Source organism: Protobothrops mucrosquamatus, unplaced genomic scaffold, assembly GCF_001527695.2.
Source record: "Protobothrops mucrosquamatus isolate PMUCROS unplaced genomic scaffold, P.Mucros_1.0 scaffold835, whole genome shotgun sequence".
In the NCBI taxonomy this organism is placed as follows: domain Eukaryota; kingdom Metazoa; phylum Chordata; class Lepidosauria; order Squamata; family Viperidae; genus Protobothrops; species Protobothrops mucrosquamatus.
In genome coordinates, this window is record NW_015387091.1 from 135,091 (window position 1) to 149,152 (window position 14,062).

The window sequence follows — 14,062 nt, forward strand, 5'->3', positions numbered from 1 at the left end:
GAAGAATCTCTCATGATCATCCCATTATAATTGTTAAAAGCTTTACTCATAAAGAATCAGGGAGAAAATTAGTCTAGAATTGTTCAGCCAACAATGACTTTTCAATGCACTTATTTCTGTTGCATATGGAATATAATTCCATTATGGTCTGCAAAGTGATGCGCTAGAGCCCCCCAAACAACTCTTAGCTTATTAATAACAAGTCTCAACTACCTTAACCTAAACAAAATTCAAGTTCTCTGTGCAATGGTCATTTGCAATTGAGCAGTCACTCTTTTGCACTTAATTTAGATAACAAGACAGAAAGAAGGGCCTCAGATTTGCAAACAGATGTATACATCATTGATCCAATATATAATAATTACAATTAACACAAACACAAGAGAAAGAACCAGCTCCTTACCTTGTGTTAAAAATAGGAAGAAACTTCTAGATTACCCATTCAAGATTCCACTCTCAAAAATAGGAAGATTCACGTGTTGTATCTCTCCCCTACCCATCAATTTTATAATTGCAAATACCAGTCAACCTGCAACTGATTATCATGGCAGTTTTATACCATTCATGTAATCACAGACCCTTGGCTTGTAAATTGAGGAAATCAGTTAACAATGGAAGCTAAAGCTGAAGGCAATAACAACATGTCTTGCTCTGCATTCTATATCACCAAAATAAAAATAAAAATGGAAACACTGTGGACCCCATAAGCAGTGAGAAATGGGGACATTACCTGCTTAGTCCCAATTTCAGAGGGGCCTCTACACCTTCAGGACTACCAGATTCATGCATACTGAGCACCAACTGGGAATTAGATATTTGTATGTGTTGTTTGCTTAATTTTTATCACCCCATTCTGAGGGCTAAGAATTATATAATTTAGGCCTATTTTGCATAAATGAAATATATTTCATTCACTCAGTATCAAATCCTCAGCACTAGAGAGACAGAGATCTTTTCCCTGGTGTGATCAAACCCTTTACATCTAGCGTCTTATTCTAAAGTACAACATACAAAAAACTGGTAGGCCTAGAAACTGAAGAGGCATATTGGGAAATGGCAAGCAATTCTCTTCTCCACAATATGCACATTTTTTAAAGAATCTCTTGTGCATAGGACCATTCATTCCTTATCTGTTGGACCCTACATGCCACACCTTTAGCACAAAACGACCCAGCCAATGATATATCCATGTGAATCAACCATTCCAATGATAATAATGAATATTCTGTTTCTTTACAATTACTGAGACTTCCTCATCCATTTCACACAATTTTGGTCGGCCCTTCAACGCACAAATTAATTGCTCTTATAATTAAAAATAACGTAATTTTATAAATGGCAAAATTATAATCTGCAAAAATTAAGAACAAACAAAAAGTCCTTTTATGGCTTTGATCTCCCTTGCAAAGGGTAAAAGGAGGAATATTGCCAGCCTAAAAAATAAAACATGTATATAGATATAGATAGATCGATCAATTATCTTCACGCTGTGTTGTCGTTTTTTTTCCTTCTCTTCTGGGTATGGCTCTTTGCAGTACTTATTAGTGAGCCGAGACAAGTGCTGATCCCAGCAAGATGAAGAAGAGACCCAGCAGCCTCTTTGAGTTCATCATCAATTTCTTGGCAGAGTTCCTCCAGGACCTTCTGATGAGGCTGGGCCTCGTCTGTGATACTGACACATGGCTGTGAGGTATAACCACTGTCTGCCAGAGAATCATCGTCATCTTCGTTGTCATCTGTGTCCACCTCACTCTGAAATCCTTCACTGCCGTCACTCCCTGTCCGGGTGGCCTCTGAGACAAATTTGTATACATCATCAACAGAGGACAGGGAAGACATGCTAGAGAGTGATGCGCAACGCTGTGCAGCCACACTGCTGGCACTATAATTGTGGTCCTCCTTGGGATCAATGTTGGGGACTGCTGGATCGCCCTCTTCCTGGGTGTGGTTATGGAATGTGCTACCATATTTCCTTTTCTTGGAGAGCTTGAGAGATGGTGATTTTTCACCTAAGAAAAAACAAGGGAGACAATGAATCCAGTAAACATGTTTCCACATTTAAAGCATCAGGAAATGATGCATTTAAAACCCAGCTAAGAATATGAATGAAATCCTTTATTATATAACTCAGTGGTTCTCAACCTTTTTAATGCCGCGACCCCCAACCGGTCGTAAGTCGAGGACTAAACCGGTTGTAAGTCGAGGACTACCCAACCGGTCGTAAGTCGAGGACTTTCCCTGCCCGGGACCGCTGCGCATGCGTGGTTCCTTCCCCTGCACTGGCCGAGGCGTAGCTGGCAAGCGGCAGAGACGGAGCAGGCCGACCACCAGCTGGCCCAGCTCAAGGGAGGTAAGGCACCCGCCGGAAAAGGGAAAAAAAATGGCGGACAGCCTTGCTTGGCGACCCCTGTGAAATGGTTGATCGACCCCAAATGGGGTTGCGACCCATAGGTTGAGAACCACTGATATAACTCTTTCCCTGTTTTTATTTCTTAGCTGAAATTTTAGACCATTCACTTCTGGAATATTTTTCATTATATAAATCAACAAAGTATTCTCTAAGGGTGTTGGACTTCTACTTCCCTAGACAGCGTGTATAATAGTTCTGCCGCCTGAAGGTTTATGGAAATTAAAGTTCAATTTATGGACTGCATCAAGTAGGGAATACGTTGCTATGTTATTTGACACATCTCCCTTTCTCCTTCATCACACACAACCTCTTCTTTCCCCCCTTTCACTTTCTGCTCATTTTTTTCTGGTTTCCAGGGCACTGACTCAATAATTTACCATCCCTACTCCCACATCCCCTTCTTCAGTGTTCAATGAATTTTCACAAGTTCCACTACCACTTTATTTGAAAATTGAACCTAATCATGGTATTAATAATTCTGCTCAGTCTGGAAGCGAGTGACTTACTGGGCATGCATGCAATCTTTAAGAACAGACCCAGTAGATCTAACAAAGAGCTGGGCAACCATCTTTCTCTCGCTAATAACATCTTATGAGGGACAATATTTTTGGGGTAATTGTTGATTTAAACCAAAGCTTTAATTGTAAGTGGATAAGGATCTCAATCCCTTCCTTTTGAAATGTTATATACACACAACACATATATATATCACTCTTCCAATCAATTGCATGGAAATAAAACTGTATTGGAGGTTTGTATGTATCTCTGGCAGATATTCTAAAATATAGGTAATCCTCAATTTATCACCACAACTAGAACTGGAATTTCTGTCATTAAGTCATTACGGTCATAAGTCAAGTTGGACCTGACTTTATGACAATTTTTACGGTGGTCATTAAGCAAATCCAGCTTTCCCAATGGGTATTTTTTGCCAGAAATTGGCAAAAGGTTGAAAATCATGATCACATGGCCATAGGAAGTTGCAACCATTTGTAAATGTGAGCTGGTTGCCAAGCACCTGAATTGCATTCACACAATCACAGGGCAATGCAACAATCAGATCATAAGCACTTTTTTCCAAGGCCGTTATAACTTTGAACCATTGTTTAAAAAATGTTAAGTTGAGGACTACCTGTAAAACTAAAGGGTACATGAAATAATCCCATAGGCCACATGTTCCCCATACCTGCATCAGAGGCATCTAATCCAGGATCCCGATTCCCAGAGAGCAACCAGATGCCTTGGGGAAACTGACAATAAGGGCAATAGCTATCTATGCCAATACTGCCTTCAACTGAAACTTGGAGGCCTACTACCTCCACAAGCATGCTGTTAACAGAACAGTTTTCCATGAATGTTTCTAACACCCCTCTGAAATTATCAAAGGTAGTGGACTTTGCATTGTGGTTGCTAATTCCATAAATTAATAAAACTATGTGAGAAGGGCTTTCAGGTTCCAGGAATCTCCTGCCTATTACTTTCAGTGGATGATCCCAAGTTCTGGGTTAGGGAAGAACAAAAGAAGGGGGAAGAAAACACTTCTTCCCTACCAGGAAAAAATAGTAATATCAAAGCTGTAACTGGTGTAACAAAAGTTGCTTTAAATCTTTCTCCATCCCCTTTGTTCAGAAAATGCTACATAAGTTCTATCCCGTTTCCTTTAAACAATCCCAGAATTGTTTTAGTTGCCCTTTTTCAAATGATTTTGGTTGATTTCAAGGTCAGGATCACACATGGGTGAAATTATTAGAGCTCTAAGTAATCTGAGAAGTTGAAAAAACATGACAAGGTGTTTTTGGAATAAAACTTCTGTGTAGTTGCCAAGAAAGTTTCGTGGATATGTCTATGAAATCACCAGGAGTCAAAAGACAACTTGAGGGAGATTTTATATCTTTTAACAACTTTTCCGGGCCCATAGCAACTCTAAAACTTGGCAACAGTATTCCCAGTGAGACTTTCTGCTAAGCAATCAGATTTCCATTATTTATTTCACTAGAAAAGCAATTAAGTTTTTTTTTTAAAAAAAATAAAGATTCCAAATGAACATTTTCTATCAAACTGTCAATTGTTTAAACTCAGACATACTTTTAAACATGTATAGTTAAAATAAATAAAAAAAACCACAATATTCTTTGAAAAGAAAACAGATTTATTGTACTTACAATCTAAAATGTCTTGTTCAATGGAAGTATTCAAGAGCATCATGGCAGTAGCAGCATCAATATCTGAATCTGAAAATCAGAAAAAGAAAAAAGGACCAATCAACCTCAATTAACTTTGACCTGGAACAGTATGATTATCACAGAATAACCTGTCAGAATTTGTTCCTTGCAATTTGGATCAGAAACAATTATCCAAAGAACAAGACTCTTAGAACTTTGATCAGTAATATTTATCAGAAAATGATTAATATAACCCAAATCTCAGCAATTAAGTCTGCTTTCAAATGAGAAACCTCTATACAGAACATTTAAAATGGCAGTTCTGGTTTCTTTTCTTATGTTTTTTCACTGCAAAAGCTGATTTCATATCAAGGGGAGGCAGTTTTCATCTGTTGATTGCTTTTTTTAACTGCCACCAGACTTCTTCTCATTGCAGGATGTTATTCTCACAGAGCGATCTAAGGCACGGGTGTCAAACTCGCCACACCGCGTAATATGTTGCGACGTATCGCGACTTCTTTTGCATTGCTGGAGCTGGGGTGGGCGCGGCCTCTATACGATGCAACCGGCCCATGGGCCGGCAGTTAGACCCCTCTGATCTAAGGCAACAAAAACTAGCCATACTTCTGAAGCAATACAGGTAGTTCAAATAATACAAACAAACCACTATTGAAACTTCAAATGAAAGTTTCCAATCTTAGTACTCTTAGTTTTCTGATTTGTTATCTGTACAAATGCTGTGATCAAAGTCTTTCTTTGCAACTATGAACACGTTTTGAGTTCAAATTCTTCCTTCTCATGTGATCAAATTCCCTTATATCAATAAAGTACAGTTCCAGTCAGATTTGTGGAATCTGTTTCTGATCTGCCTACCTTAAAGGGCTGACCGATTCAGACTTTTTAACAAAAGGTAGGTAAAGGGTCAACAGAAAAAATTCTTACCTTTGATAGATCGTCCCTGACACTGTTTCCGAATTGAGGTTAAATAGCAAGGAGATGATGAACCACTGGAAGAGAGGAAAAAGAACCTCAAAATTCAGAATCTATGCTATGGAAGACAAAATTAACGTGAGCTAATCATATTTTCAGCTGTTATGATTTCAATACACATAATAATTTTAAAAGTATATAACAAACTCCAGGAACTTCCAAATGGATCCTCAAATGAACCATACCAAACTGATTTCTAAACCAACTATTAGAGAAAGATGCCAGTTTTCTATTGATTCCAAACCATGGCACATCAAAATATTTTAAATATGTGATCCATCCTTTTTTTTATTAGTCATGTTTCAATCTTATACCTAAATATTGGAAACAGGACAAACTGATATTGAAAAAGATTATCCAACCAGGCATACTCATCAGACTAAGGACTGGCTGAAGCTCCCTTTATGGATCCACTTGATTACTATATCATAAATGAAACAGCACCTTTAATTGAACTGGAGTAGGCCCACTATTTCCTCAATAAAGCATTTAACTGGCATAGAAAAGATTCCAAAGTTTCTAGCATTTTCAATTTAAAACCATATAGCAGGTTATCTAAAATATATTTGTCTAAAATCATAGAAAGTTATCTGCCCACCAAAATAGATTATGCTGAATTATGCAGATGTTATACAAGCTACTAACAGGTTTTCTAAAGATCTCTTAGCCTTTTGCTGCATCTTGTCCCAGAACAAAATGCCTGGATCAGGCTTTATTTCAGGTCACACATTACTGTCTGGCGCAAAGCTTGAAACTTTTGTCCAGAAGTAAATGAAGTTTTCTAATGCTGAAAGGCGAGTACAGGTTATCCTCATCTTACGACCACAATTGAGCCAAAAATTCCTGTTGCTAAGTGAGACATTTGGCAAGTGAGTTTTGCTCCATTTTATGACTTCTCTTGCCACAGTTAAGTGAATCACTGCAGGTGTTAAGTTAATAACACAGTTGTTAGGTGAACCTGACTTCCCCATTGACTTTGCTTGTCAGAAGGTTGCAAAAGGTGATCACATGACCCCAGGATACTGCAACCATCACAAATCTGAGTCAGTTGCCAAGCATCTGAATTTTGATCACATGACCGTGGGGATGATGCAATGGTCATTAAGTATGAAAAATGGTCATAAGTCACTTTTTTCATTGCCTTTGTAACTTCAAATGGTCACTAAATGAATTTTTGTAAATCGAGGAGTACCTATACATCAAGAATATTTTGGGAAGAGGGTCTAGGAACAGCTTGTCCTTCCTGCATTGGTGCACTTACCTCAGGGCAAATGATTTCCATACTTTAAAATGCCTATGTAATTTTCAAAGGCTTTCTAATCTATAAAGCAGTACTTACGTCTAATCAATGGGAAAGCTCTTGGTTTGATATTCAATTCACTTGTATTGTAAAAAACTATCTCACCAGAAACATTGAGATACCGCTAAGAAACCTGAGCCTACATCTTCAAGTTATTACATGCTAATTTATATTCACATCAGTTCCTGAAGACTAAGAATGGAGTATACCTGCGCTATAATATTATATTATACACTCCCTAGAACAGACCTGGACATTTTATGGTCCCTGGGCTAATCTGGCCCTTTGGCTATCCCTGTCCGGCCCACATAAGGTCAATTGGAAATTAGAAATCAAATGTAAGTAAGTATATGCTATGTTCACAATACAACTGCATTGCTTTTATTTTGAAGGGGAGTGCTTTTTTTTTAAATTTAAGTATACAGTATGTGTGCATGCCTAGACATCATCACAGCTGTATGGGTTCCACCCTCCATAAGAATCCCAGTTTATTATGTGGTCCAATTAATTGCTCATCCCTGCTCTAGAGCAGGCATGTCAAACTGCCGGCCCACGGGCAATGGGGAAAAAGTCCCGATATGTTGCGCGACATCACGTGACATCGCGAGTTTGACATGCCTGCTCTACAGCAATGAGAAACAAGCTAAATGATGGATTTGTGGCTTTTTTAAAAAGTTAAAAGCTCTGAAGCTTCAGCCCTTATATACATTATTCAATTTAATTTAAATGTTTTACAACATTTCAAATTTCTTCTCCAGAATTTAAGAGTTAGTGGACAATTATCACTGAGACATCTTTTGTAGATAGCCCACGTTATGGACCCCTTTCCCTTGACCTCTTCTTTTTAACCTTTTAGCCTCAGGCAATTTCAGGCAATCTCCTAAGCGTATTAATACAGGAGTCACCAGAATCAAAACAATGTGAGGCAACCTGATTTTTTCCATCCGTCTTTCACTCTTTGTTGTTGTTGTTAATTGCGAAGTCGTGTCCGACCCATCGCGACCCCATGGACAACGTTCCTCCAGGTCTTCCTGTCCTCTACCATCTTCTGGAGTCCATTTAAGTTCACGCCTACTGCTTCAGTGACTCCATCCAGCCACCTCATTCTCTGTCATACCCTTCTTCTATTGCCCTCAATCTTTCCCAGCATTAGGCCCTTCTCCAGTGAGTCCCTCCTTCTCATTAGGTGGCCAAAGTATTTGAGTTTCAACTTCAGGATCTGGCCTTTCTTTCACTCTAGTACTTCCCAAAGGCTGGCACTATCTTTGAAAAGTTAGGGAGGGTTCATCTGGGCCCTCAAGTCTATACTGACCATTCTTTTAATGGACTTATGACTCTTTCAAATTGTCTTCTGAAAGTTTTTCTAAATTGCTTTTTGAATTACTCATTTCACTTCCTAATTGGCCTAATTTTTATACCATCTTATTTTTTATTTATTGCTTACGTATATTTTACCATACTAAGTCTGTTATTGTGTTTCAATGTTCTTGCAGCCATCTTAAAAATTACATTGACAGCAAAATATAAGTACCAATGGTATTAATATTTTAAACAACATTCTATATTTAAATGCTCAGAGACTTATTTTTAAGGCTGGATATGGCACAAAACAAAGAATGCAAGACACTGCAATCTAATACTGTAACAAACATGCACTTTTGGTGATAGACAAGTTGGAAAGTAGAAAAAAATCTAAATAATATAAAGTGATATAGCAGAAATTTTATTTCTGTGCCTCCCTGAATGTGCAATGCTCCTAAGAATAGAAAACAAAATTCATCCATCTTTTTTGTCCAGTTATTGCTAGGCATGAATATAAGTCTGAATTTCAATCTCACATACCTGTGCTTCAAAAAAATTCATCTCATCCTTAACACTTCAGAAATTTCATCATTTTTAGATTTTTTCTTTAAAAGGCCTTATGCAATTGTGTCAATTTTTTAAAGTGTATTTTCTGTTAATTCCTTTATTCAGTTGTAATTTCATGTGAAATATAAGCTAGTTTTCTCTCTCAGATTATTGCCACACTACAAGTCATCATGGCCTTGAGAGGAGCTGCAAAGCCTCTTTGTCTTGTAGGTGCTTGATAGATCCCGGAGGTAGCCAGGGCAGAGACCCAGAAGTAGCTCGGTCCTCTTCTCCACAAGGCCGTCTGTGGTATTTCAGGCTCATATGGTGCATTGGGATTTGGGTCCTGCCCAAAATCTTACTCTTGCTATTACCTCTTCCAAAATGAACTATGTAACACAAAAATTGTATCAGACAATTATTTTTTTGCAAACTTACACTCTAACTGGAAAGTATATGAGAATTGTGTAATTAATTCATAATCTGCAAACCTGGGGGTTTATGGTATCAAAATATTAAGCAAGAAGCTTTATCACCTGTCTTATACAGAATCCTATACATCTCTCAGATATCACAATTAAATTCCTTTTTTTTATCCCAGTATCATAATCCCAGTAATTATGATAAAAGGCTGACTACTGAGATGAGAATATAAAACTGCCTTGTTCAGTGCTCGGTCTCCTGTATTCTTTGACTGAGGTATGCTGATGGGGGGGGAGTAAACTCAATGCATTTGAGGACAGGGAATGGAGGGTCTCTTCTCTGGACATGGAAGGCATTTCTGCCTACAAAATATGGGATCTGCCATTGAATACGAGCTGTTCTCCAACTTTCAAAAAGAAAAAAAAACATATAGAAAGACAGCTTTCTGTCACAGTCTTGTCAAAATACAAACTGTCCCGTCTTCTCTTTAGCAATATTATCTGGAAAACCTTTTCTTCCAACATTGTACTGCTTGGAAAAAGAAATCCTACCTTAGTGGTGATGCTGGTGGGGTATAAAATGCAAACGCAGAGGGAAATGGTTGCTTCTTCAGCGCCTGTACAAGGTTTGGTTTATATTCTGGATCCACACACCACAATGAACCTTTTCCGTTCACCTAGGAAACAACCCTGCATTAGCACTGATTACAGGCAGTTTCAATAGGACCATCAGATCTAAAAGTGTGTTACACTCCACAGGTGTTTGTATAAAACACAATATATCGCTATTTTTATGTTTAAAGACCTTAGGATGAATGTGAACACAGCTGGAGTCACACTTTTCTGAATCAACCTGGTCAATGGATCATTGCAGCACCATTACTGCAATCCCACCTCTTTGGCACTGTATTCATCACTGGTAACAGCAGCAGAAGACCTACAAAGGAGCTGCCATTCCTACAAGTCTGTGCTTCTCCAGAAGATAGATTGACCTCAGAAATGTGATAGGAAAAGAAAGGGCTTGTAACTTTCCTCACAAGTGTTTTTCTTTTCCTCATGGCAGCACTGGGGTCATACTTATGGACAAATACACGGTTAAAACCTTTTAAATCTAATGTTCGCCCACTTGAAAAATTTGAATAATTTCTTTGCCACTATCAAACTTAAAAAACAGCCTTTTCTTCAATACAATGCATACCTTGCATGCCAAGCTTCTCCAACCTGTAACTATATTTTCATTAGATATTAAAAATTTAGTATCAGATTTATGTCCTGCTTTTCCTTCTGGAGCCCAAGATAACATACTGTCAGCCCCACTAAGCAGACTAGACCAGGAATTCAACTCCACATGAAGGCTAAAACTATTTTCATTTAGATTGGCTATAATAACAAAATTCTGAAAGTTTGATTGTGCTGTACCTTCCCTTCCTCCATCTTGTACTTCTTTGATGTTTAGTATTAGGATGATCAAAATGGAATAAAAACTATAACTTTTTGTTTACACACTTTGTAATAGAGGGTTTGAAATGCAACCTTCCTCAACTTGGAGTCATCCAAATCTGTTGGGCTACAGGTAGTCCTTGACTTAAGACGTAATGGAACCCAGAATTTCTGTTGCACATCTTGAGAGTTGTAACTTGAGGCACCCACGTGACCAACCCGATTTTACATTTTTTGCAGCAGTTGTTAAGCAAACACAATGGTCATTAAGCAAACCCATTGTCTGCAATGTTTTTCCCCCCCAGAAACTGGAAGTAAACACTAGTTTCCAGCAAATAATGCAAATTGTGGTCACATCTGTGGGATGCTGCAAACAGCCATAAATGCGGGCCAGTTGCCAAGTGACCACAATGGGATCTAGTGACCGAGGGGGGAGGGTTGTTGGAACTTCAAATCCCATTCGTAAGTATCTTTTGGGGGATCCATTGTAACTTTGAACAATTGCTAAGCAGCCGGTTTTAAGTTGAAAACTACCCGTGAATACAATGCTGATCTCATCTTCAGATAATGTATAAATCTAAAAAAAGTTGTTCTTCCTCAATTTTTGTCAACTAGTTAAACCTTTTGAAAGAGAACCCAAGAGTTCCAGGTCATAGAAAATAATCTGCCCACTCTGAATGGCAATTCATATCAGATAAAATCATAGTAACCACCACAGAAAGCAATTCTATCCATTGTAATACATATAGTAAAAATAGCATCATATTGTTATAGTTTGGTCTTTTTTTTAATTGAAAATTTTATAAAAGTTTTACAATATAATTCCCCCCTCCCCCAAAACCCACCCTTACCCTCCCCCCTCCCTCCCCCCCACTTCCCAGAGCCAATCACAGGGTTAACAATACAATAACCATACTCTATCTAACATTAATCAACTATTAGAATAACAAATCTATAACATCCTTTAACTCTCTTTTAAACAAATATATTAATATTAAACACAATAATTATAACATATTAGTAATTATAAATAAAAATAAGTAACCTATTATAACATATAAACTACATTATTNCATATTTACTCTCAATATAATCTATCCATCTTCTCCAAACCAAAATATATCTTTCTTGTGAGTAATCCTTTACATAAGCGGAAATCTTGGCCATTTCTGCTAAATTTGAGACTTTCAGTGACCATTCTTCTATAGTGGGCAAACGTTCCGTTTTCCAACATTGAGCTAGTAGTAATCTTGCAGCAGTTATCAAATTCAACATCAAATCCGTTTCTTTTGTATCCAAATCTTCCATAATACCCAGCAAAAATATCTGCAGTTTAAACTTTATCTTTTTCTTAAAAATATTTTGAATATTCCACCATATCTTAATCCAAAATGCCTTTACTTCCCTGCATGTCCACCAAATATGAAAATAGGTTGCATCTAAGTTTCCACATCTCCAACACTTAGGTTGTAAATTAGGATATATGCAGGACAAATTTTGAGGATCCAAATGCCACCTATAAAATATTTTGTAAAACCTTCGCCCTCACAGATAGAGAATCATGAGGGCTAGGGAGCTCTACCCCTATCAGGGAAGCTCACCCCTTTTCCCAGGGAAGGGGATTCCGAGCTGCGGAACAGCTGTTGCTCGCTGTTCCTGCGGCTCTTACGCGTCCTCGGGGCGGACGGCTCACGGAAAAGCTGCCATCGGCGCCGCGATCCAACCGGAAGTTCCATAGTTTGGTCTTCTTGCTCAGCATTATACCAAGGTACATTTCTCTTTTCCAGGATTGGCTAAGATACCAGGTTAAAATGTGGGAGACTGTGAGTTCTAGTCCTGTCTTAACCATGAAAGCCAGCTGAGTGGACTTGGGCCAGTCACTCTCTCAGCCCAAGTCACCTCACAAAATTGTTGTTACGGGGAAAATAAGAGAAGATAGATGTGTCCAACATGTTTGCTACCTTGAGTTATTTATAAAAATAATAAAGGCAGGATATAAATAAGTAAACAAGCAAATTAATTAATTTCCATTCCATCCTCTCTGATGTTTCTTGCCCCTAAACACCCAACAGATATTCTGTGATCACCTTTAATCCTCAACTTAATGGATTAATGGGAACATTTGCTGTTTTTTGTTTTTAATGGCCCTATTTAGGGAGCATTCCAAACATGAGACTATGCCTATTTAGAAATAGACTTCACTTCTCTAGAACACTCAAACATAAGATCTTGAAAGAGCCAACGTTTACTTATACAGGTAGTCCTCAACTTACGACTACAATTGAGCCCAAAATTTCTGTTGCTAAGTGGGACAATTGTTAAGTGAATTTTGCCCCATTTTTTTACTTTTCTTGTCATAGTTAAGTGAAGCATTGCAGTTCTTAAACTAGTAACACGATTGTTAAGTGAATCTGGCTTCCTCAATGATAAAAGTTTGCAAAAGGTGATCACATGATCCTGGAACACTACAACCGTCATAAATATGAGTCAGTTACCAAGCATCTGCATTTTGATTAGGTGATCATGGGGATGCTGCAATGGTCATAAGTGTGAAAAACAATCATAAGTCACTTCTTTTAGTGCTGTTGTAACTTCAAATGGTCACTAAACAAACTGTTGTAAGTCAAGGACTGCCTGTGTGTATTCTGAAAAAGCTATTTTTTAAACAAAAAACAAAAGCAATGTAGCAATAGTAAAACTGACAAAAGCCTAGAATAAATTCCTCAAAAATGCATTCTAAAATTATTGACTAAAATTAGATCTTGGCATCTACTCCTTTCCTCGTCAGACAAGTACAACTGATTAGGAATGCTTGCTGCAGATTTTGAGCTGTGCTCTTTCCGCCAATATCACCCCAGGCCCTGGCAATCTAGTTTTGTCTTTGCAGACCATCCACATTTTGTGTTACCCGTTTAACATACACTGTATCAGGCAAAGATTCAGCAGGCTGATAAATGCTGAATCAGATCTGAATCCTTTTTCTGACACCCAGGGCCAAACCACTTCCTTCTGCTGGTTTAAATATATTTATCTTGTTCTAGGCAATTTGGTTATTCGGTGTCTTTTTCACTTGGGCTTGCATGCATGTTATATTAATATTTTGTCTTCAAATGCTTGCTTGGAAGCATTAAAACTGAAGTTGAAAACATCAATAGATAGGATTAATAGAGTAATTTCTTAATAGCAGCCCTGCGTGTCTTTCTAATTGGCTTCTATTTGGAGAGGCCTTTTGTAAAAGGATGTTTAGGACGTAATGCATGCATTCATCCTCAGCCATGTCTTTCTCTTCAGACAATGAATAAACAGGCACTATTCCAAAATAGCTATGACTTTTCCTATCGGTTCCCTATCTTCCTTTCCAAGTGCTCAAGGTGAATTAACTGGGGCTGTCTTTTTGTTATTCTTAACAAAATATCTCAAATGAGGTACATCTGGCCAAGAGATATTGCCAACAGCATTTAAGAATTGGATTTCACTGGGGTATAGCTAT

The 14,062-nt window shown here is 38.0% G+C and overlaps 1 protein-coding gene across 1 annotated transcript in view; it reads right to left on the reverse strand.

Annotated features, from left to right (window-relative positions):
* Positions 1-1,482: 1,482 nt before the first annotated feature.
* The window catches only part of FOXN2 (forkhead box N2), a 52,445-nt gene continuing 39,865 nt past the window's right edge, over positions 1,483-14,062 (reverse strand). Inside the window, exons 3-6 of the mRNA XM_015818977.1 lie at positions 9,685-9,809; positions 5,515-5,579; positions 4,573-4,641; positions 1,483-2,009 (exon numbers count right to left, since the gene is read on the reverse strand). Coding sequence (XP_015674463.1) covers positions 1,483-2,009; positions 4,573-4,641; positions 5,515-5,579; positions 9,685-9,809 — 786 coding nt within the window. The remainder of the gene's footprint in view (positions 2,010-4,572; positions 4,642-5,514; positions 5,580-9,684; positions 9,810-14,062) is intronic.